This window comes from Camarhynchus parvulus, chromosome 10 (genome assembly GCF_901933205.1).
Source record: "Camarhynchus parvulus chromosome 10, STF_HiC, whole genome shotgun sequence".
Lineage (NCBI taxonomy): Eukaryota > Metazoa > Chordata > Aves > Passeriformes > Thraupidae > Camarhynchus > Camarhynchus parvulus.
In genome coordinates this window covers 10,715,025-10,740,308 of record NC_044580.1, presented here as the reverse complement: position 1 = coordinate 10,740,308, position 25,284 = coordinate 10,715,025, and the positions used below count along the sequence as shown (strand labels likewise).

Genomic DNA, 25,284 nt, shown 5'->3' with positions numbered 1-25,284 from the left:
GCTCACTGTGTGTGCACGGGGCAGCAGCCTGGGGACTGCATTTCCAGGAGCCACTTGGGCTTTTCCCCTCAGTGCACTGCTGTGGTGCAGGGTGTGCAGGAGTGGAGCCCTCCAGATACTTCAAGTGTCCCCTAAAAGAAGCAGCAGCTGCGTTTGTGGGCTCTGCTCGTGCATCATGAGCAGCAGGAGCTGCCAGCACGTTTTTCTCCTTCTACGCACTCAGGTCGTCTTGTGACCTCTTCCTTCTTGATTTATTTGGCACTTTCTCTCCATGGGAAGGCAGCAGGATGGGTGTGTTTCAGCCCATGAGTGTTCTGCTCTACACCAGCCTATTTGCATTCACTTTTATCTGATGAATGCACCCAGTGTGTTCCTAAATGTCTGGAGTCATTTCTGGGTGAGGTAGCACTGCCTTGTGCTGTGAACATACTTCTGTGTCATCTTTAGATAAAAATTTACATCTCAGGTTTGATTTTCTCCCAGAGGAAGTGAAATTAGTGTGAGATTTTGCTTGGCTCATGCAGGTGTATCAGGAATGTTTGCCATCTGATACATTTGCATGTAGGTGAGTGCAAAGGCAGATTTTATTTTAACCACATGTAGACAAGTGAGTATGATGAATGGGTTTATTATTCTGTAAGGTGCTTATTATATTATACTTCTCTTTGCCTTTGTCTTTAGGGAGAACTCTTTAACCACTTCAGGGATTGATTGCATCTGATTAGAGAGTAGTTTGTCTTCTGAATCCATTATCCTGGATGAAAGTCCACAAGTTTATTCCATTTTATGCTGCAGCTGGAATTTCATTGTGTGTGTATTATACAAATGAGGACCAAATGCAAAGTATTCCATAAGGGCTCATTTGAATTGATGAGTGGCCTTTTCTTATAGAATTATCATGCTGGATTGCAGGTAGGGATGGAAAAGAGCCTGGTGGCTCATCCTGCCTGCAGCAACACAGTGCCCTTTTACTTCTCTCCTTTCTCCTCTGAACTCACAGAAACATGAGCTCTGATTTAGTCTCCTAAGCTTCTACTTAGGTTTTCACTTCTCTGTAGGAATGCAGCATTTCTGGAGTGCCTGACTGGCAGAGGAGGATTTAAGGGGAAAGGGAGAGACAGCTTCCAGGCAGTTTCACTAACAGCAGCCTATTATAAATTTAACAGATGAACTGTCAGTTTCTCAGAGGTGCGTGCTCACTACAACCTTTCCTTGGACTCTCCACTGGCCATAGAAAAAAATTAATTTCTAAGGTGCTCAGCTAATGTAGTGCATGTCATTGCTCAATAAGGTGCTCCTTGGTTTAAAGTTTTTAGCCTTCATTATTGCTTTTATCATGTCTCATAATACTGAACTGTGTTGTAAAAGATAACTTTAGTGTGTTTTTTTAATATGTTTGTACTTTCTCAGTGATTATTGTAGGAGGCATGGAGGAATTTAATTCTACTCAGGGTCAGCTGTCAGTGAGTGAAACTTTTGCCTTTCAGTCAAACTGGTCACTTTATTATTTTTTCCCCCAGATGTCAAAGTTGATAAGCACAGCAGGACTGAAATAATACTTTCTATGACTTGAAATTTCTGGGAAATTTTTAGTTTTTAAAATCAATTCTGTACCTTGAGAAGCTAGACATTTGCAAGTGGTTCATCTGTCTGATGTAAGATTTTTTTTTAAGCAGAAATACACATATAGCACATGCTTTCTTTACAGTATGTGCTATATGTATATATACACATACTTTCTTTAAAGCTTCTGGAAAGCACCCTGAATTTTGGGGTTGGTGGTAGCTTTTCCTCCTGTTCTTTGTACCATGAAATCTTTGTATTATCACAGTCCCTTTGCACTGTCAAACCTCTACATAAAATCTCTGATTTTCTTTTCATTTACATTACTGAAATGACATTTAGATTTTATGTTCGCTGTTCCTATGGCACAACTTAGCTGGAGGAGGACACACCTGGGCAGCTTTGCTCCTATGCACCAGCCACTCAAGGAGAGGAAAACTGTTCACAGAGGGGTTTGGGTCAGAAGGGACCTCCAAGATCACCCAGTTCCAGCCCCCTGGTCACCTCTGCCCCTCTCTTGCTCTGTTTTCTCCCCTGCAAAGGACATTTTCAGGGGTGCACTCACCTGGCTCTCCTCTGTCTTGATCCTTCTGGGGAAACTTCCAGTGGTGGCGAATGGCAGAAAATCATGGGTTTGTTTGAAAGTGATGATGCAAAAGGAGGGGAATAAGTTGAGCAATTTTTAAGAAAGCAAATGAAAGGGTCAGCACAGTGGTCTGAAGTCAGGGAGGGGATGGAAGCAAGTAAGGATCTTCCTCTGGTAAATTTATTTTCAAAAAATTCACACTTTTTGCTAAATGTAAATGATAGCTTAGGAAAAAACTGCTTGGAATACACAGTAAATGATGTTGCCAGGATACTTCCTGATCATGTTAATTAAACTGTCCCACAGATTGGGCTTAATTACTGCATAATTTGCATTTTGGAAGTGATGGTAGGCATTACTAAAGAAAGCTCTTGTTCTGCTAGCAGAAAGAACATTGTACATGAATTAATTTCCAGGGGAAGAAGTCGCCAGACTAATATAATGATGTATCTGGAAAGTAAAGTTAAGATTTTTGATAATGAACTGACAAATTCCTCTTAGCAAGATTACATTTTATATTTGTTCCACTAAGTTCCTCAGAGGCTTCATCCACCAGCCTTCCTCTTGTTGGCTATTTCTTTAATTGCAAGAGCCACTGTAGCTTTCAGGGTTGCTGGTGATGAAGCAGATATTAGTTAACATGTGTAAAGAGGCAAAACATTTGTTCTAAGGCCTGGATTTGATGCTGCATATGCATTGCTGGTGATGTGCTTCACCACCCTCCCAAGTTAAACTCCCTGTTAAGCTATCAGCTTCTCCTTGTCTTGTTTTTTATCGTTTGGCTTTGTTTGCAACTTCTGATATGTCTTTGGTTTGAAACTTCTGATATGTCGTCCTGCTTGTGGAGGCCTGAGGCCAGATGGGAAAATGCAGAAATATCTCTCTGCCCTTCAGGTCTGAGTTCAGGTGTTACTGGGGGTGCCCTGCTTGGAGGCCTCGAGCAGGCAACTCTTGGGGCAGTGGCTTCCTGATGCAAAGAAAAGGATTTTGCATTGCATTTCTGGCAGGGTAGTTCTGTGCCTCCTGACCCTGCTTTGAGTTCAGTGATGTTCCTGCAGCCACGTTTAACTGCAGGGCAGTGATGGTACTTTGAAAAACAAGACAAAGCATCTGAACTCCTGCAAGAATGAAGACAAGAAAACAACTGTTTTATTTTGGAAAAAAAAATCTTCTGAACACAGCAATTTCCCAATTTAGACTGCTAATTGCTTTGCATGATACTGTTGCTAGGATATGCATTTCCGATGTGACTTGCACGTTTTAATTCTTTTTTTTTTTTTTTTTCTCTGTCTGTGACCAGGTGATCATAAACAGCACCATCACCCCCAACATGACCTTCACCAAAACATCACAGAAGTTTGGGCAGTGGGCTGACAGCAGAGCCAACACCGTGTTCGGGCTGGGCTTCCCCTCCGAGCAGCAGCTGACCAAGGTAACAGGGCTCACTGCAGGGCTGCAAAGGCTGTTTGCACCTTGGAAATGCAGCCTGGCACATCTCCAGAGGTAACAGGGCTCACTGCAGGGCTGCAAAGGCTCTCTTGCTTCTTGGTAATGCAGCCTGGCACATCTCCAACCTGTGTGTTACTGCAGGTCCTGCTCAGCACTGCAGGTCGCTCATCTCTGGAATTACCAGAATTTTCATCCCTACAATTACCAGAATTACCATCTCTGGAATTACCAAAATTACCAGAATTACCATCTCTGGAATTCCAGAATTACCATCCCTGGGATTACCAGAATGACCATCTCTGGGATTACCAGAATGACCATCTCTGGGATTACCAGAATTCCAGAATGACCATCTCTGGGATTACCAGAATGACCATCTCTGGAATTCCAGAATGACCATCCCTGGGATTACCAGAATGACCATCTCTGGGATTACCAGAATGACCATCCCTGGGATTACCAGAATGACCATCTCTGGGATTACCTCTGCCTGTGGGTGGCAGTGAGTGCTGCTGCAGGGCATGAGTAGCCAGGGAGGGCTGATATCAGGCTTGCTGACAAAACTGCCTCTGCATTAGCCCCTCATCCTGAGTTTGGTATTAATGAAACACTTCCCTGGACTCGGGGCTGGGTGCATTAGCAGGCTTGGAAAGGCTAGAGCAGCCTCTTGTTCTGAATAAGCAGCACCTGAAAATACTCCTCTGTCACTGGAGTAGTGGTCTTGACAAGTGCTTATCAAGCAGCTGAGATGATTGTTTGTTCATGTGGTAAAAAGCCCCACTTATCTCACACATACTTGACTCCTGAGGCATTGGCTGCTTGGCTCTGGGCTTCAGAAGTGACCTCGGCAGGGTGTCCTTGGGCATGCCACAGCCTCTCAGGTTGCTGTCCTCTCCTGTGCTTTAATAAGAAAAGGATAAGGAGAAGAAGGTGTTTCTTGTTGTATCTAAAGCAGCAAAGGCAGAGCACTGCACTAGAAGGACTTCCCTATCAAGGGAGTTGTTATAGGAATTTATTTTAGTAAGGCTATCTTAATAAGTTTTTGCAATTTCTAGAGAATTGCATTTTTGCAAGTGTTTCCTAAAGTTATTTTAATTTTCATATGTCAAATTATTTTTGGACTTGGGGTGCCCATAAAACTGCCATGGCATGAATCTGTTCTTCGGGGATGATAAAGGCATGATGTGCAAAGCTGGTTTGAAACTGAGTTGTTGGAGATGGATATGTTTTATGATGCTTACTCAGATGTACAGGACTGCTCATTTCACCCATGCATTTTCTTCATTCCTGGGGCAAAGAGGTGTTCACAGTAGCTAATAAGATATGTGGGAATAGAGGAGGATTAAAATGGACCTAGGGGAATAATTTTTTGGAGTAACAGATAAACATGATATAGTACAACCTTTGAACACTGAATGGGAGAATTAGCACCTTTGGATAGTAGTTTTTAATCCTGGATTACTGCAGTTACACCTCTGTAACATGACACGAGTGCCTCAGTGGCAGACTGGGGCTGAACATGCACCATGTGCCACATGGAGCAGGTGCTGCTGGGTCTGGCTCAGGAGAAGAGAGGTAAATAATGAAATAAGGCACTGGGTTCACTGTAGTAAGGCAGCAGGTACATTTGGAGGACCTTGCACCCTAATCAGAGAAATTTTACCATGTTCTGCAGACCTTGTCAAACACACTCAGAAGAAATGCATTGGTGGTATCAGCTCGTCAGTGTTCATGTGGCCAGTCTAGAGCCAGTGTGAATAACCCGGGTTGTTCACGTGGGCACAGGGGCACCAGCCCCAGCTGTGTTTCTTCCCAGGTCACTTGGTACATTTGCTTGTGCTGCATGATCTGCTGAAGAGCCCACTGCCCAAAATGCAACCTTCTACTTGCATGAAAGGCTTTCCAAATCAGCAGAAAGAGAATATGGAGAGTGAGCTTAAGGGGGTACTCCTAAAAATAGCTTGAGATGATTTTTTAAAAAAGAAAAAAACCCAAAACTCTGACAGTTATCTAGCTGAAAAATATAGGAAAACCTGTTTTATTATCACCATGTAAAGCAATGGGACAAAGATACTTCTTTATTGTCTGTGCTTCTCAGTTTAATTATTGAGCCATTAGTAAGAAAGATCAGAGTTGAGAGTGAGATTACAGCTGTATAAGTGTACTGGGAATAGTAAAATCAAGTTTCATTTTATATTAATATCATTATACTGTTATAAAAGATATAAATTAAAGCTTGCCTATTTTACAGGAAATAATTGAAGTGCTTAGTCAGGAATTGGAAGGGCACACTAAAACCTCCCTAAACCAGAGATCAATAGCCCTGGCTTAAAATAAATATAAATAAATAAAGCTGAAAAATGTCCATTGAAAGCAGCGGAAAATAATGAGGCAGGAGAAGAGGTTAGCATGCCTAAAAATGCCTGCATTTTTAAGTACATTGCTTGGCCTAATAAAAGATATTGCCTCATTCTAATGCTTTGCTTCTCTTGAGATACTTAAAGCATTAATCCATACCTGTAGGGAAAAGCAGTTCAAATTAAACATGAGCCATTAATGAAAACTGCATTCTGTGACCCAGTAACCTAATTACCATTCACATTGATTGGGAGAATCCCAGGGCTTAGGGCTGATGTCCTGCTCAGGGTCCTGTTCCCCTTGTGCAGGAGTTGCTGACCCTCCTTTCCCCATGCTGTGCCTCAGAGGGGTCTCAAGGCATCATTCAAACCTTGCTTCAGCCAGGCTGAGGCAGGAGTCACAGAAAGTGACAGCGTGTGTGGGGTGAGCAGGCAGGGCTGGTGCTGCAGGCAGTGCTGAATTTTGCACACCAAGGGCTGAATTTTGCACGCCAAGGGGTTGAGGGAGATCTCTGCTCTCCTTCAGGGTGCTCTGAGGCAGCTGTGCTGTGTGTGAGGAGCTGCAGGTATCCAAGGGCACAGGGACAAGGATTTACACGGGTGAGAAACCCAGTAAAGCCAGACTTTGCACATCATAAAGCAGCTGCCTCTGGCCCCTGGGAGGCCCTGGACTTTATTTCTCTGCACATTTTGTGTGCCAGTCACTGCATTGCAGGGCAGCGAGCTCGGGGCAGAGGCTGCCCCAGCACACAGCACAGCCACTGGTGCAGCTGGCATCAGAGCTGGACATGCCCTGGCTGGGACAGAGCAAATCACTGGGACCTTTCTGGGGTAAACAGAGCTCCTGTGCCCCGTGCTCATCCCAGGAGAGCCACGGGAAAGGCAGGAGTGTGCTGTGGGTCACGGCACAGCGCTGCTCCCCCGGGGCTGTCACATCACCCAGCCTTCTGCAATCCCAGGGGAAGATGAAATATTTATGAGCCTGCTTGGGGTGGGAGCAGCTGTTTCATCTGATACTGGCACAATTTGTCAGTAGGAGACATAAAATATAATGCCAGACCAGGAGCTTAAAATTTATGCCTACAAAATCATGCTTTTTAATGTATAAAATGCTAAGGAGGTCTAGTTGAATATATATATATATATTTCTCCTGGTGACAAACTGACTGTGGATTTGAACAGCCTTTAAATAATTTGTGCAATGCACAGTAGCATCCTCGAGTCCCCATTAAATTTCACTGGCCAAGACTCCTAATCAAGCAGTGCTCATGGCTGCAGCTGCCTGGCCAAAAGGCTGCACAAGTGTTGGTGGCAGCAAATCTTCTCTGTGTTGCAGCATAGTCACACAGTCCTGGGGTGTGGGAAGGCACATCCTATAATCCATGATGGATTACTGGGGTGGGATTCAGTTGGCAACTCTCCTACTCCAGGTTTTGTGGGGGTTTTTTTGCTGATTTTGGGAACTTTGCCAGAGGGCAAGTGTGGACCTAAGGAGAAGAAACATGATGAATTCTTGTAGTTGGTTTTGGGTATTTAGATTTTCATTGCCCCTTGAGACCACACTTACCAAGTTTTCATTTACTGAACACACTTTTTATTAGGAATTTGACATTCATTAAGCACATGCTTTTTTTGTAATGGTTTGATGGCTCAACGTCAACTTAGACCTTGGAGGTGGAGCATGATTTTGTGATACCAATTAATTGTCAGTCATTTGTGTGTGGGGCAGAAGCAGCTGGTTACTAGAGAGAAATCTGATTTCTCCTGGTGATTTGGCTGTGCCACACTGCCAGACAGCCTCGAGCTCTGGGTGGCTCCAGAACCTCCTGCTCTGCTCCTGTGCAAGGAGTGCTGCAGAGCTGGAGCTGGCACTGCCCCGCTCAGAGCAGCAATCACTTTCTAAATGCAAATGTGTTTAATACAAATGTTGGTGAGCTAGAGACATGACTGATATCGTTTATGCAATGAGGTCATTATTGGGTTAGTATTGAAGATTAGCGTTGCTCAATCATATGCAATTTTTTATTATAGGAAATGTGGGAAAATGTCCTTTTCTTCCCAGCTCACATAATTTTTTACAGCAGTCTCCTGTGTGCTTTAGGAAGATAGCTGCAAAAATAAAATTTGATAGATCACTTCCAATTCTTTTTGTCTGTTCATATTTCGTATCGTCCATGAAGAACCCTCATAAATTTTTCATACATAAGATGAAGAGATTTATCATAAAAGAGAAAGATTTATTATAAAAGACAGACTCAAAACAGCCTTACACTATCCACAAGAAACACAAATGTAGAACTTACTGTTGATATAATATTTTAGAAATAATCAGCTGGTTATAGCTGCTCTGTCACAGCGGGAGAGATGCTTTGTGTAAAGTTAAGAGTTAAATCACTAAAGGCACGAATGCAATGTGGTTGTTCCTAACGATCTGTGGAGTGCTGGAGAGGCAATCAAGGCATTTGTGCGTGTGGTGACTGCAGTGCCATCAGCTGGAAGTGCTGCCATCCCAGGGCACGCTCCTTGCATGTGCAATGTCAGCTCTGGGGCAGGAGAGCTGATCCCAGAGCTCCATCCTCGTCCCCCAGCCCTGCCACACACCACAGGGTGCACCCACAGCATCACTCACCTGCCAGAATGGGCTCCTCCCTGGGGTGTAACCATGGTGTGTGTGTGTGGGTGTTGGCAATTGCCATTTGTGTGTGTTACACCTGTAAATCCAGGTTTCTTTTAGACCAAATGGAGAAGATTTGTTTAATCTTCTTTAATCAGTCTCTACAGTCCAAATTTTACTGAGAGAGCATGCTAAATACCTGCTGTAAATCTGAAGTTAGAAGGCAAGATTGCTAAGTGGATGATGTTTCTTTCTATTCTTCAAATGTAAATTTGGATGGATTTTTCATGCTTTTATTTACATTTTTTTCATAAATGTTCTGAATTATCCAAGGGTATAATGGCAATCTTTTGTCACAAACTGTGCAATAAATACATCTGTTTATATTTTTACTTCTAAAATGTCTTGCCTTTCTAGCATTTCAACTTTCTAAAAATACAGGCAAGCTGTGTTAGCTGAAAGATAAAGTTACCAATTTTTATAGTGGATACATCATAATTTTAAAAACAAATTATGTATTATACCTTTTTTTCCATCTTTGAAATCCTCTTAAAATTTTAAACAATGTTTAAAGTGTTTGAAGCGCTGCAACCCTGACTGGCTGTGATAATACTTGTATTTTAAAAATGCCAGGCTGGCTTTGGAGCAGATGTCCTACAGCAACTCACAGATGTTGGGATTCTTACCTTCCGTCTTTATCTTTCCTTTCCTCACCTCTCCCAGTTGGATATATCCCTCTTACAGGAAGCATCCAGGCCTTTATCTGAAGTCTTCTACCTTTATTTTTGAAAGTAATAAGAAAATTAGAGCAGAAAAGCTGTGTTTTTGTACAACTCCATCATACATTGAGATCTACCTTCTTCTCCTTTTTCCTGTGTCTTGATAATCCCTTGCTTACCTCCTGCAGATGAACTTATTTGCATTCTTTAATTGAATTCACTTGCTCTTAGGAACAGAAAACATTGATACTATTTTTATCCAAACATATGTCTCTAATAGTTTTGTCTTTAATACACTGTCAACACAAGGGAAACAGAGAAGGGGGAGGAAATAAACAGAACCCAATCAAACCAGGAGACACCAACAGTTCCTTTTCCTCCATGGGCTTTTAGTGTGGTTGGCCAGAGTTGTAGAGATGTTCCTCTTTTACAAACACCCACGCTTCTCTTGGAAGAACCATCCTTCCAAAGAATTAAAATGTTTTTTCTTGCCAAAAATTCTAAATTAATAAAATTAGTTGTTCACTTTTGGACATCTATACCATAGCAAGATAGCAATCTTAATGGTTTAATAGATGATAAATCATGTTGATAAATATCTTTCATGCTTTTTGTAGTTTGCAGAGAAGTTCCAAGAAGTAAAAGAAGCTGCCAAACTTGCAAGAGACAGATCTCAAGAGAAAATTGAAACCTCAAGCAATCATTCACAGGTTTGTAATTTAGCTTTAATACCTGTACACATACAGGATAAATAATTTAAAGTTAAATTTTCAAATGGACTGTGCCAGCTTCTGGCAGCCAGCTTAAAGTATATAAAATGGAGATTGCTGAAGGTAATTGTCAGCTGCTGGACAGTAGCATTGTCACAGGAATATTTTTCATCCGTCCATGCTCTTGACTTTCATTTAAATCTAATTTTTTCAGCAGTCCTTGAGCAGTTACAACTTTTTTAATAACTGGCAAAGCTATACATCCTTTGATTTGTACTGTTAAACACTGTTTGAGTCACTGGGAAGTCAGTGTAGTGCTTCAGCAGACAGTAAATGAGATTCATCAATATCCTTCTTTGTCATCTGTCCAGCCCACTGCTGTGGCATTTGCTTTGCCTGACTTTGTGTCCAGTGTTCCCTGGGCAGCTGTGGTGTGGGAGCAGGGGGGTTTAGGGGTGTTGGAAGAAGCCTGTGTTGTAAATCTGCACAGAACCCTCTGCTGGGAGCATCCTGGTGCCACCAGTGCCCAGCGAGGTCTCGGTTCCTGCAAACTGGAGAAACTGAGTGTTGTCCCAGGCTCTCTGCAGGGCTGGCTGTATTTTCATGTGCATTGCTTAGGTGAGAGTGAGCCCTGCTCAGCAGGTGTTCCTGGCCTGGGCTAGTGTTTGGAGGAAGGTTAGACTGATTTTGATCAGAGAGGAATTCAGATGAATGATCAGGAAAAGCTGCTGGATGGTTTTAGTGTTGCAGCCACCCCCGTTTGTGGGGCCCACAAATATCAATCTGAGTGGCTGACTTTGGACACATTTTGTAAAGACTTTTGTCATGGTCTTTGTAGTTCACTTTGTTTGTTCTCTGTTGGTGGTCAGCACCAAGCAGTGTGTGAATAGTATGTCTTTGTAGAAACAGTACTATTTTTGTTTGTTTGTTGTATTTTGTGTGTTGTATTGTTTCATTATCTTAAAATACCAAACAACTTTTGAAGAACACAAGCCTTATCGGGGAAAAAAACTTTTTTAAAGTTTTGAACACTTGAAACTTCCATTTGTGTATCATTGTAATTTTTTCATTCTTTTTAAACAGACCAGCTTTGCAGCCAAGATGAAAAGGGTATGTGTGTGTTACCACTGTTCTGCCAGCAGAGCCGAGGTCTCAGCCAAGTGGTGTGGGATCAAGATTACAAAGAAATTGGTGTTGTGGTCTTGCAGGAGATGCAGGAGACACCCAGTGTTGGTTTGTGTGTTGTGCTGCAGGAGTCTGGACGTGAAACACCCTCTTCCACCCGAGCTTCAAGTGTGAATGGCACCGACGACGAGAAGGCATCGCACGGTGGCCCTGCTGAGGCACATCTCAAATCTGAGAATGATAAATTAAAATTTGCTCTAGCCCAAAGGTGAAGTTCCTGTAGAACCTAAATTGCATTGGAAAAGTGTGCTGTAATTATCTGATGGATAATGATATTAACAGAAATTATTCAGGTTGTAATTAATTTGAAATGGTGCTGCAGAATGGATGAATGAACAGATTTTAGCAAGTATCTCCTGGTATCCAGTTGAGAAATATTTCCCATTTCATTTATTCCTGATGTAGTTTGTGAAGAAATAAGCCCTTTTTTATTCTGCTGATGCCAACTATTGTAACCATCTTCTTTCAGGAAGTTTTAGAACTACAGAAATAACATTAAAGCCATAGGGGAGCAATTGCTGCTGATAACATGTGAAGCCAATCTTTGAGTTTGCTACACTTACTTTGATGAAAATAGATGTGGATATTTAAAATTATGAAAGGGAATGAACTCAACCATAAAAAGTTGAAGTGAGAAGTATAATTTCATCAGAGTGCTTGGAAATCTTAGGGGATATTTCTAAATTGTGGACAGAGCCCCTTGAAATCACATTTTTTTGCTATTTGCTTTGATAAATAATTTGGAAGTGCTGAAAAGAGTAATTTGCAGCTGTAGTGAAAATACAGGCATTGCAATATGCAAAGTTACGACATTAATATAGAGTAATTCTCTATTGGGATCTTGCCTTGTCTGCCTCTTGCATGTGAATGTGTATCTGTGAATGGAAGGAAAATCTAACAAGATCAAGCTACTCTTAAAAAAGTATTTAAAAAACAAAGCATCACTGTAAGCAGCATTATCCAGTGAGCAATTCAAGGTTGCATATATTATGTTTGAAGTACTACTTCTCTCTTTATTGACTTTTCAGTAGCTTAACCTGCTTCAAACAGTAATGTGAGCTCATTCCTCTTGCTGAAGACACCTCCACAGGCAGGCAGCAAGTAGCACACAGGGAGTTTCAAAGCCTTCCTCCCGTTCACCCTCTAATCTTGTGCTCTGTGCTGCAGCTCAAAGCTTTGGGGAATGAGTAGTTTAATTCTGCAGCATTATGTAACACTTTTATAGTTAAGACTCAGCATTAAAATAAATTCAAATATAGATCATGTCAACCCCCTGAAATCTTCCATTTGGAATTGCTGTGCCATCTGCAGATGTGCAGAGTGGCTGTGCTGCAGGGCTGCAGGTGCCCAGCCCCAGGTGCTGCAGCCACACAGCTCAGGGGGTGTCAGGGACCTGCCAGGGTGAGACCCCTGTGTGCAGGTGGGCAGCTGGACCCTACAGCCTGCTCTGACAGCAGGGCTTTAGCTCCAGACACAAGCACTGCTGCTGGGGTTGGTGGATCCCTTTGTTTTGACAGAGGCAGTCGAATGAAGGCTTTTGTTCTCCCTAGGAATGTCATGGCTAAAGGCAATTCCACACATCTGAGTGCTCTTGCTCCTATTGCAACAAATTAATGCTGAACACACCGCAGTGGGGGAGTGTGCAGGCAGGTAAAGAGCAACAGCTCACAGGGACACAAGGTGAAAGCACCTCATGGTGTCCTGTTTTTCTCAGTTCATCCAACGTGAAGAAGTGGGAGACGGAGCTGCAGTCACTGCGGGAGAGCAACGCGCGGCTGTCCACGGCCCTGCAGGAGTCAGCGGCCAGCATCGAGCACTGGAAGAAGCAGTTCTCAGCCTGCAAGGAGGAGAACGACCAGCTGAGGGGCAAGGTAGAGAACAAACCCACAGGAGAGCTGCCCCTCCAGCCAGCTGCTGCTGCCAGGGCTCCTGCTCTGGGGTCTCTGCAGCTTCTCGCTGTGTGTGCTGGCAGATGGAGCTGGCCTGTGAGAGGGGGGTGGATGGGGAGCTCAGGCAGCTGCTGCCCTCTGCACACAGCAGGCAGGAGGGAGCAGAGGAGCTGCTGCATCACCTGAAGCTCCCTGAGTCAGGATTTGGGAGGCTTGGTGTCAGCAAGGCTCTAAAAGTGGGACTGCTATTGCATATCCCTGTCAAAGCTCACTTAAATACTGCCAGGTATGGACGAGCAGAAGATGAGGTTGTGGCCTGGCTACCCACAGGAACCCAGCCTGGGAACCAGTCAGGATTAGAAGCAAATCCCAGCAGTGTGCAGGGCAGTGAGGATGTGAGTTATGTCCTCAGCACTGTGGCCTGTGAGCTTGGTCCTCCAGCACTAACACCTGGCACATCCCATGCAGAAACTTGCCAACAGGCATCATCAAAAGCCTTTCCCCTTCATTACTGAGCACATTTCTGAGTTGTATAAGATGCAGGGTTAGCAATGGCTACAGCAGAGAACAACTCAGAAATCTGTGAAGGTTTAGAGTAGTCATTAGTGCCATCTCAGATAATGCTGTGCTATCTGCAGCAGCCCCTATGGGCACAGGGGATCCTGGGCATGGGGGATCCTGGTTTCCATGAGCATTGCTTTTGCAGAGATATTTTCACCCTATTCATCCTAAATGCTTTAGGAAAAACTGGATCCTTTTCCTGCTGCTTAGATGGATCACTGGGGCGTTTGAAATAGAGATCAGATTGTATCAGTCTGGTGAGGATATTTTTTGTTTGGTGTTTGCTTTTGAAGAGGGAAGGAATTTCATTCTTCTTGTGTGTCAGTAGGCTGCAAGTAGTATTTTGCTGTTGGAGGGGGTTTGGGTTGTTTGTTGGCACTGAAAGTCCTTGTAGAATATCACCCTTTTTCTGAGGCCAGTACTCACTGTTTATTCACTGGTGTTTTATGGGTGCTCAGTGGAAATGCAGAGATCAAACCAGAGCTGTATTAACTGATGTTACATTAACAAATTAATATCAGTTGTTACATGATTTGGGTTCCTATATCCAGTCTGGTGTGGATAGGGGAGAAGTGAGGGACTGGAACGGTGTGTTATGGGAAAATATCATCATTTGCAGGGTAGTTATTTCCCTTGCTGTACTGTTTCAGGGAAAAGCTGTTCTCATCAACACATGCCACATCCCAGTAGCTGTACTAGAAAAGAGGAGATTATTAAAACAGCACTGCCCTTACTGCCTCTGCAAAGTCCCCATGCTGGTGACCAGACTGTGAGCAGTGTTCGCTGTATAATGTGCTGAATTTCTCTGTACAGGGAGGTTTTCTGAGGTTTTCCCCAAGTAGGTTCCTTGCTCAGTGCTCACATTGCACCACTGCAGTGCCCTGGGAAGTTCCTTCTCCTTTATTAATTGGGTCAGAGTTTTTTGCATATTGCTCTACCTTCAAATGAGGGAAGTTATAATCCCAAAGCAACATGGAGCTGAGAATTAAAGTACATACTTTAATGAGCTGGTCCATTGGCCTGTGGGAAGTGCATCTCCTGGGAGCTGAGTCCAGAGCTGGCAGCAAGAGCTTTGGAGAGAGCAAAGCACATCCCTGGGCGAGAGAACAAAGCTGCAGATGTTGCTCTGAACTGGTTCTGCCCCCAAAGTTTTGATGTGTGGCCCTTATACACCAGCTAGAATAATAAGCAACCCCCAAGAGATTTCTTCTCCTAATGTGTTAAGAAAACCCATTCCTTGTAGCCTTGTGTTGGCTTCAGAGGAGTGAAGTGCAGATTTTATCCCCAGTTCCACTTATTTTAGCAGCCCAGTGTTTTGTGCATTCCTGAGTACTTACAAGAGAGACTGTAAGAGAGAATAAATACAGACCCAGGGTTTCCTAGTGGCTGTGTAAATTGACTCTTTTGAAGGAAAGAAGTGATAATTTGGTTGCAGTGAATCAAATGCTGTGATTTAGGAAACAGATCCCATGTCCATTTCATCAGCTGTGTTCTGCCCCAGACTTTCAGAAATTTGAAAAATTTCACGTAATGTCTGACATTTCTTAAAGATTGAAGAACTGGAGGAACAGTGCAATGAAATAAATAAAGAGAAGGAAAGAAATGCACAGTTGAGTAGACGTCTCCAGGAGCTGGAAACAGAACTTCAGGACAAAGAGCTGGTGAGTGCCCTGAACACAGAAATGGCATTTTCATGTTTGAGTGGGGCTGCCTGCTTCTCTCCTTGGGTGTAGATTTATGGAGTGGCTCACCTGCCACCAGAGGCAGCCTGACGTCTTGGGGTGTTGCCTGTTTCTAGGTTTTCCACGTACAGTCTCTTGTTTGGTAGTGTTTCTCCATCCAAGTTCCATGATGTCTTGTGTGCTGTGGCTGCACACTGTAATTTGGCAGGGGTTAGAAAAAAAGATGCTTTTATGTACACAGCATTTGTCCTTGTAGAAGAGCCAGTGGTGAACCTTGGTGCCCAGTGCCAGACAGATGTGTGTGAGAACACATTCATTTGACTCTCCCTGTGCCAAAAATTCCTGTAGGCATCCTGTAGGCTTGCCATTAAAAAGACATCATTTAGAAAATAATTTGGCATTTGTGTAACAATTTCTGTTTCTTTTCTGGATGGCTCATAGTTTACAGCTTTGCTGGTTTATGGTCTCACTCTGCTCTCAGGACTAATGCCAGGAGTGAGAAATTCAGATTTATCTAGAGTACCCCAGTTTGACATTTTTGACATTACAGGGTGTTAATTTTTCTAAGGAGGATGATGGCTGGGAACCCCAGAACAGTGGGGAAAACACTGAGAAGCTCTTTTTTTGCATTGTCACACTGACCAAATGCTCTGTGCTGGCTGAAGAGGAAAAGCAGTAAAGTTTGCCATGTGCCATTACAGCATCTCTGCAATCTCTGGTGCTCTTAAAAGCTCTGCTGTTAAAGGGGTTTTGTGGTGCTGGAAGGAAATAGCTTAGGGAGATGGATTTTGATACACTGTCATAAATACAGTGTTTTTCAGCTCTTTATTTCAAAGGAAATTGTAATGCTGTCTTCCCAACCTTTCTGTGGCAGTAGCATATAGAACAGCCCTCATTCTCTCCTAGAATTCTCCTCAAGGTTCACATTTTTACTGTACCAAATGAACCAGGAAATTGATCGACTTGTGAATTTTATGAGCCTGTCTTCCATTTACACTGAAAATACACTAACTTGTTTTAAAAATTCATGCTTACATTAGCATGTTCTCAATTAGCTCTAAACTACCCATAAGTAATCTTTCATGGCCTGGAATCCAAACCCACATGAAGTGTGCTGATGGCATTGCCATGTAAGAGCAGCTGCTGATTTCCTCCTGGTGCTTGTCCACCAAGTGGTTCCTCCCCCAAATCCACATCTCTGATTTTGGACAAGGCTCCTGTGGGGAGCAGTGTCAAATGCTTTGCACAAGTCCAGGTAGTCCAGAACCAAATACAGATTTGGGGGAGGGGGAAGGTGGTGCTTCTCAGAGCTGTGCCATGGAGCAAAGCCCATTACACCTGTGTTCTGTAATGATGTCTCTCTATGTGCAGCTGGTAAAGCCACTGGCCTTTTTTTTTTTTTGCTGTCATATGTCATTGAAATTGTCTAATTTGCTCTTTGCTACCATCTGTAAATTGCTTGTAGCATTACAGCCATTCAGATTTCTCTGGTGTTTAACACATCTTTTGCATAGTTACATGGTTTAGGTTAAGATTTTATTAATAGAATTCATGGAATTCATGCAAGAGATGGGTTTACATTGCCTGTTTTAGAAATGCAAAGTAAAAAATTTAGTGAAAAAATGTATTCTTGTATAAAATTAGCAATTTTGGAATGCAGGCCGGTTATTTTGATTATTTTCCATCCAAATGCTGTGCAGAATACAATAAAATATGCAAAGCCATTCCATCTTTTCAGATTTTCATTATGTTTTAAATTGAAGCTTGCACTAACATTTTTTCTTTTATGTTTTCAAAGGAACTGGAAGAGCTCCGAAAGCAGGGTGAAATTATACCAGAGCTCATGTCAGAATGTGAATCTGTATCTGAACAATTACAGGTACAGTTAGCAGTGAAATTAGTTTCAAAATAGTTGGTACCTTTCCTTGACTTTTTTCCTTGTAGCTGTATGCATTTCTCTATTCAGACTTCAGTGTTTCAAGGCAAGAGAAGTCCAGTTTGTAAAACCAAAAAATGCTAATTACATGCAAAATACACAGTGCCATTCCCAGCACAGGAGTGATGAAAGAGCTCCACTGCAGAAATTGGTTTGCCTGGGATCATGTAGCATCCATGTCCTGCAATTCCAGGCTGTATCCCATGTTTCTGCTGCTCTGGGCTCCTGGGGCTGCAGCATTGCCATGTGTGTGGAGCAGCTCCCCAAGACCTGGGGCTGATTGCTGCAGTGCAGCAGGGCAGGCTTGGGGAAAGAAGCAGATGAGCATAGGGTGAAAGCTCACCTGGGGATGTGTCCCTGTGCTGTGACATCCCTTTCCAGCAGTGCTGGCAGGAGCCCTGCCCCAGGCAGCAGCTGGACTGTGGGCATCGCCTCCTCCAGTCAGGTCTTGTGGAAATGCAATAATTTAATACATGAAAAGAGAACAAAAATGAGCAGTCTCATCAATGAGGTAAAATCCAATCAATAAATAAGCCATCAGGCAAAGTAGAATTAAAAAAAAATACCAATAAATCCCAAAGTGCTGAATAAAGCCACTTTATTCCTCAGACAGTATTTCCCAAGTTTGTTTTTCAAGGTTAAACCACCGTAGATAATTCTGTATGTAATTGATGGCACAGTGTCTAATTCTGCTGCTGTAGCAATGACACAAATGTATGCACAGTTCATGTTTAAATCCAGCTGAATTTGAAGATATCAACCAAATGACAAAGTCTGATGCAAAGCATCTTTTCCAGTTAATCTGTGTCCTTTCCTGTGTGGGCTTTTAATCTGACGCGCTCCTGTCAGTTGCTCTCAGAGGTGCTTGTGTTAATCAGTTTACAGAAGTTGGAGCAAACTCTCACAGCCCAGCTGCCATTTGTTGCTTTAATTTATGAAATGCGGCTCATCCCTCTTCTCTATGATTCATCTTATTGTCTCTTTTGTCTTTAAGGCGGCTGAGAAAAAGAACAAAGATCTTGAAGAGAAAGTCAGAACGCTAAGGACAGAAGTCGAAGAGAACAAACACAGGCAGACCAACCTTAAAACTGAATTAAAGAATTTTTTAGATGTACTAGACGGGAAGATAGATGAATTACATGATTTCCGACAAGGACTGTCTAAACTTGGGGTTGACAATTAGATGGCAATAGATCTTTTTTGTAATCTAGGGTCTGGATGTTTGATGTTTTGTTGATCCCAAATGTGTGTTTTACAAAATATAACTAGAATGTTCCACTTGTTTGCATTGGTTTTGTACATAGAGGCTGAAAATTTGCTGTGGGGTTTTTTTTGGTGGGTTTCTTTTTTTGTTTGTTTGTTTATTTACCAAACCAATCATGCTGCTCACTGAATTCTGTTGAGATTAGAAACTTTCTATATTGCTGCTCTGGCTTTGTGGGGTTGGGAACAGGTAGAGGGTTCTGTCTCAGGAATCTGGAACTAGATCTACCTTAAAATGAATATGCAGTTAGTTGTTGCAGGGAAATTTATATCTTTCTTAAGGGCTGTTGCAACCATAGAAACAGAAAAGAAGTCTTTTTCTTGTCTGGACTATCAGCACTCTTAGCAGAATTGACTTTATTCCATGGTGGAGCAGAGAGATTAGCTGGAGCCCCTGCAGTTTGTAAAATGTGCCTGTGATGAGCTGCAGTCAGGAGAATCACTTCTCACAGATACCAGGATCTTTAGGGACCATGTCAATCAGGCCCAATTCAGCCAAAAAAATGCAGTGGATTTCAGATAACCTCTGATGGAGGTTTCGTGTGCTTGCCTGGACCCATAGAGCACAAAGTCAACAATGCAGAAATGAGTTCCAGCTCTTGAAGTCAGTGTCTCACCAGTCAGTGAGAACAGCTTCTCTTGCTTAGCAGCATCACATCTCTCTGGCCTTCAGTTTTGAACCCATGTGGTTCCATCATTATGTGCATCTCTGAAAAATGCCCCCCTGAGTCTGGGGACTAGATATTTATTTTGAAAAGGGATTTGTTGCTGGTTTGTACAGGGCTCCTGCCCCTCTGCGTGCAACTTGATTGTTGTTGATCTGCAGCAGTGAGGAAGGAGACATGGATCTGAAAAGCATCATCAGGTTACTGGAAGGTGTTGCTCAGAAGCAAATTTCTGCCCAAGAGACTGGCAGGGCAATGGCCATGGGAAATTAAATTTCTTTCCTAGGATTTCTGCATTCTCTGGCAGTAGGGTAGGAATTAGTCACCAAGTTAGGTTGTACCAAAAAAAACCCTCAACCCCAGAGGCAGAAATGCTCTTTTACTCTTGAACTGATTATTCAGCAGCTCTAAGAGTGTGTTGAGAAATTCAAGGTCATTCACCCTGGCCTTCAGTGAGAAGGAAGTTCAGTTCAGCACAGACAGGGATGTAAAAAGGGTGAGAGAGGAGAATCCAGCCCAAGCCTTGTTCTTTCCTCAAGGACTTCTTCAGCGTTCTTTCCCCAAGGACTTCCTTGAGCTTCTTTCTCTTCTTTCTCCATAACCTGTTTTGAGAGTGTTTAATTAATTGATTAATTAATTAATTCAATAAAGTACTTCTGTGTAGATGACATTGTAATTTGCTTGATTCAGACAACAGTTTAGCTAAGCACTGTTTTAGTGCTTGCCAGCAGGGACCGATATAAAATGGCCATGCTTTTCTTGGAATTTCAGGGCTTTTTCCTTTTTTTGGCACGTCCTGATTATTCAAGTGACCTTTAAAAGAAAGGTGGGTTGTAGATGAAACATGCATTGAATACTTTTTTGCAGATGAATATATAATCCCCGAGGTGGAGATAGGATCTGCAATAGTCCCTCGAATTTTCATTTCATCTCTTACTGTTACATTATCTTCATTGCCTGTTTTTTAGAATGGACTTTGAGTATTTTTGCTTTTACTCCTTTGAAACAATGGATGTAAAACTAGGACCTTTCGTAACCATTATGACCATTTACATCTTGTTTTAAAAAAATTGATTTAGGCTGTTGATAATTAAAAATAGAAATAAAAATCAGGTACATAGCACGTAGGCGTGTGGAAATTAGACTTTGCCAGCATGGAAGATTCAACAGTTGCATAATGTGGGGTTAGATCAGACTTCTCAAAATTGAAAATGACGTCAGCAAGTGTGTGGTTGTGCACAAGTAGTCTCCATTTTTAGTCTTTTTATTTGATAGAAAGTCAGATATACACCATAATCTAGCAGGCAGCTCATCCTGCTTCTCCTCTCCTCCCATGCTGCTTTTTGGTCTCTGCATCAGCTGGGAGCCACAGGATAACACAATTAAGAGCTGCAAGCAATACTGGCAGTGAGGGCCCTGCTCCTCCCAGTGGTTCATTGCTTTTGCACCAAGGACCCTGCCCTATCTTCCTTTTACTGCTGAGTGATCTTAGGGCTTCTCTGTTTGTTTTAACATAAATTGTTTTTAACATGATGCTGGGCAAAAGGATGCAAAAGAGTCTGTGAAAAAATTACATTATCTGGTTTAATCCAGATCTTGGTTTTCCACTTTAGTCAGGTCTGTCTCAGATCCAGTTCATTAGGAATGTATTAAGCCACTCTTAAATTGCAAGAGAAGTGTTTCCATGGGATTGCATCGATTAAACAGATGGAGTTTGATGGTGGCACATTAGGCCAGTGCATAGCTGTGTCACAGGCAGTTACTTCTGGGTGCTTAGTGCCCACCAGAGGAGCAATGGAGTGTCCTTAAAGAAATCCCTGCCCTGCCTCTTCTGTCTTGCCCCAGATGTGTGTATCACTTATCTGCTATTGCTCTGATCTTGAGTCCTTAGGGATGCCTGTACACAGCTTTATGCTGTGGGAAATTCTGTCCTTCAAGCCTCCAAGGGCTTCTTTTAATTGCCTTCTTTCTTTTTCCTTCCCAACAGCAGTAAGTTGAGAGCTTCTACGTATAATCACTTAAACTCCCCAAAACTCCATCTCTCTTAAGCTTTCCATCTCTTTCCTTGGATTTTTCCTCTTCAAGAGAAAAAAAAGAATGGCAGTGCATGGTCTCAGGAGTGTTTGGGCACCAACTGCAGCTGCCCTCTCTGGCCCATCCCTGTCCCTGTCCCCACCCCAGGGTGGTGTCACACACTGCATTTTCCTTGGTGCTGTCTGGTGGCCCAGCACTAACCCCTGTGCCAAACTGAGAGCCCCCCACTGCTCCTCTGAGGCTCATCCAGCACTGAAATGCCTCCTCTGTCCTGATGGGAGCCCCAGGGCAGCCAGCCTTCCCCCACCGACGTGCACACACCATGCTGTGGGTGCACTGACCCTCCTTTGGTGCACAGCTGGGATTTCGCCTGTCCCTGTGGGCACCCTGAGTTCAGCTGGCAGACACCTGCTTAGGGACGGCCCTAAACACTGCCAGGGCCAAGAAATACTCATCCCTGTCCAAGAGAGGATCTGCAGAGCTTGGTTTTACTTGTTACACAGTGCTGGGCCAATCCTGGTCTCCCTGTGCCTGTCAGCAATGCCTTGGTCAGCGCTCCACTCCCACCCAGCCTGAGCACATTTACAATTTACAGGGGGCTGTGCCTCACCTTGGGTACAGGCACGAGTTCCCTTTCTGAGTTCCCTTTCTGAGTTCCCTTTCCGAGTTCTTTTCTGGACACACGTTTCTCCCTCGGACTGGTTTTTATGGCAGGATCTCTCCTACCTCACTTACATGGTCTTTCCTTGACAAAGGACACGTGCTTGGCGCTTCCAGCTGGGTTTCTGTCGGCTGCACCCCAGGGTCCTGCCACACTCCATCCTGCCTGCCTGGCATCTCAACCTGGGAGCTCCAGCAGGAAAAACCTCTGCTGGCCTCCTGTGACACCAGGACAGAGTGTGACTTGCTGACCTTTGGGTGTGATGCTTCTTTGAGGTGGTGTTAGAGCTGCTGAATAATGCTAGGGTTTGAGGGGTTTTGACAAAATGAGAAATAAACAGATGTACCTTGTATTACATAAAAGCAAAAGTGACATAAAAAATGGATGGAGTTATTTTGAAGGGGAAAGAATATTCCATTAGATATATCATGTCACTTTTTGGAAAAATACCTTAGTCTCATATTAGAAATAAATGATTTCAAAATGAAAAAGTAGAAATTTGTTGCACAGCTCAGAATAAAGAAGATTAACCTTTTTGGGGTTTATTAGTTGGCTGAATCTTTCTTTGCCAATTCTGACTCAACTTCGCAAGTAGTTCTGTTTGGCCTAGAAGTGCATTTTCAGCAAATGCAGTACTTTGCAGTGTTCTGTCTACATTGGTGTCTTCTTTACTAAATGAGCTCACTGGAAGAGAACTGTCTTTCTTTAAGAAATTCAGCACCACCTGTCCTTTTCTGTATCCAAGCATTCAAAAGATGTACTTTCTAAAAACAGCTTTACACTGGGTTCATCTGTGGCCAGAAAACAAATGTTATTTAGACAATATCTTTTTTCCTGGACAAACACCTGATTTGGCTTTTATGTGAGTGATTTAGGGAGAACAATTTTTTAAAGCTGCTCATTGAATGAAGGTGAGCAGGAAAGGTTTCTGCTGTCCTGCCTGCTGTCCTGACACTGTCTTACAAGGGTACCAGCCAAAGCACTCATGGTGCTCAGGCAGGAGCTCACCTGCCCTGGCCAGTGACTGCTCATTGGCTTGTTGGGAACACTGGCAGCAGGGCACAAATTGTCCAGAGATTTCTGTTCTCTTCTCTGTTCTGTTTATTTTTTTCCCCAAGTCTTCATTTCTCTTCCTTATTAATTTTTTGCCACCTTTGGCTGCGCCATAAGTGACAGAAGGAAAATTCCCTGCTACTGTCACCACCTTGCAGTGGTGGGAGTTTCTCAGCTCTTCCTTAGGCTCTTCCAAAGAGTTATCTTGGCAAAACTCTTCGAAGCATCAATGGTTGATAAGGAGTATAGTGCTGTCTTCCTGAGCCTATGGATTAACAGAGATAAAACCCCTGTCAGGGTGAAATGCCTCCCTCAGCTCAGTGTGTGCCCAGGGCTAAATCTGAAGGGAAGGGGTGTAAGGGGAGGCAGCAGCAGCAGCAATTTTTTTTTTTTGCTATTATTTCAGCAGAGATTTCAGTGAAAGATGTGCTCTGCCCACGAGCTCTGGATGGCCACACTGATCCACCACCCTCCTGCCTTTGTCCAGGCAGTTCCAGGCTTGTCAGGCCTGTAAATATCAGAATTCCTCAGCATATCACAGGGGGGTGGCAGGGTGCAAGGGCAGCACAGCTGGGAGAGCAGTGCAGTCTGGTTATGGTCAGGCACTTCCAGCCAAAAATAGGAGAAGCTGTTCCTGTCCCACAGGGCCTCAGCAGGGACCTTGCAGGAGGGCAGGAACAGCTTTTGGGGGCTGAGGGGCAGCAAGGAGTCCCAGGCTGGGCTGGCAGGGTCTGGTTGTGGGCATAATTTAGCAAAAAAACAGAAAGCTACCCTAAAGTAGTTTTTCTTTCCATGGATGGTGCTCAACAAGCACCTGTGTGTCAGGAAAAGCCATGCACAGCCACAAGGTGAGTCCAGACACAGCCAGAGAGCCCCCAGAGCCTGGCCAGGGATGCTGTGCCAGGCCCCAGGAGCTCAGCAGGGCTTTAGGCTCACTGTTGGAATGTAAACCTGGCGTGAAGTTTGCACATCTTGAATACCATTCTCTGCAGTAAATGATAAGTGAAGCAGAGTCAGGAGATGGATGATAAATGTGATGAAGGTGCTTCCCAAAGGAGGGCTCTCCTGCAGGCTGTGGGCAGAGCTGGTCCTGGCCAGGAGGGCTTTGCTTGCATCCCTGGGGGATGTTGGATGTCCAGCCTTTGATTTTCTACTGTGTTTTATGTTAGCTCTTTTTCTTTTTTTTTCTTTTTTTTTTTTTTTTTTTTTAAGTGAGTAGCCTGAACATACAATCTTCAGATGAAGGTGCCTATACTTCCAAAAATTTTATATGCACATTTTGAAAGTTAGTTAATTTAGTTACCTAATAATAATGGTACATAGAAGAAAGGCACTTGACAAAAAATTGTCTGCTATTGTATTTTTGTTTGGGTTGGGTTTGTTTGGTTTTTTTAACACTGGTCAGCAATAATTATTTTAGCCATATACTAGCTAAAAAGACTGATAAGTAAGATTTGTGAACTAGGCTTCTAAGTTTGCAGGATTTTGATTAACCTGGGTATGTGATGAGGAAGCTATGCTCAGTAAAAGAGTATTTTGCAGCATTTAGATGTTTTCATTTAATTGCCTAATAGTCATCATGAACATAATATTCTATAAATCTCATCATGAATGACAAACAAAGCACATCATTTTTAACATGAATATATCCCTTGTAGTTGAAAGTTCTGAGAGTGTACTAGTGTGGTCTGCTATACCAAAATATTTAGGTTATTATGAGGTTTTAGTACTAAACATACACCCTGTTTTTACTGTTTCAGGTAAAGTTTAGTGAATGACAATTTGTTAATATACAACTGTGGGAAAACACTGCAGTGCTCTAAATGTATATTTTTATTTGGGTTTATTATATTTAGTATATGTTTCAATGAAAACTGAAGTGTTTACTACAGTTGGATCATTGTAAAAACATCTCTTACCTCATTTTGTCTGCTGTAGAAAAGTACTATCCTCTTTTTTTTCTTTTTTCAAATTGACCATAGACAGTCAATGTTAATATTTAGACTCCTAGTAGCAGTAAATGCTGGGTTTTATATCTATGAAATGAAAACTTGATTTTTTTCTTTATGAACTTATTATATAACTTTGTGATTTTTATCTGATTTTATTGTAACATAAAGTTGTTTTATGTAAAAATATATAGTTTAAGTAAAATCTCTTGTCTCACTGTCTTCATTGACTTCAGAAAATTAATGTCTTTCAGGCTGCAAGTCTGAACTCAATAGAATGCTGTCCTTTGATCAGAAGAATGTGATTTTGGTCTATATGTGTGGTATCAAGACCTGGAAATTTCAAGAACACTTTTTCAAGTGGCGGAGCTTTAAAATGTTTGTCTTGCTTCACTTTGTTCCATTAGC

The 25,284-nt window shown here is 42.8% G+C and overlaps 1 protein-coding gene across 4 annotated transcripts in view; it reads left to right on the top strand.

Annotated features, from left to right (window-relative positions):
* HOMER2 (homer scaffold protein 2) overlaps positions 1 to 25,081 on the top strand; it is a 59,658-nt gene extending 34,577 nt beyond the window's left edge. The window contains exons 3-10 of one of the 4 annotated variants that reach the window (XM_030955470.1): positions 3,450 to 3,581; positions 9,906 to 9,998; positions 11,082 to 11,108; positions 11,207 to 11,391; positions 12,898 to 13,054; positions 15,184 to 15,294; positions 17,114 to 17,194; positions 18,246 to 25,081. In XM_030955470.1, coding sequence (XP_030811330.1) covers positions 3,450 to 3,581; positions 9,906 to 9,998; positions 11,082 to 11,108; positions 11,207 to 11,391; positions 12,898 to 13,054; positions 15,184 to 15,294; positions 17,114 to 17,194; positions 18,246 to 18,434 — 975 coding nt within the window. In that variant the 3' untranslated portion in view covers positions 18,435 to 25,081. The remainder of the gene's footprint in view (positions 1 to 3,449; positions 3,582 to 9,905; positions 9,999 to 11,081; positions 11,109 to 11,206; positions 11,392 to 12,897; positions 13,055 to 15,183; positions 15,295 to 17,113; positions 17,195 to 18,245) is intronic. The other 3 variants (XM_030955472.1, XM_030955471.1, XM_030955473.1) reach the window with 3 other exon arrangements.
* Positions 25,082 to 25,284: the final 203 nt, after the last annotated feature.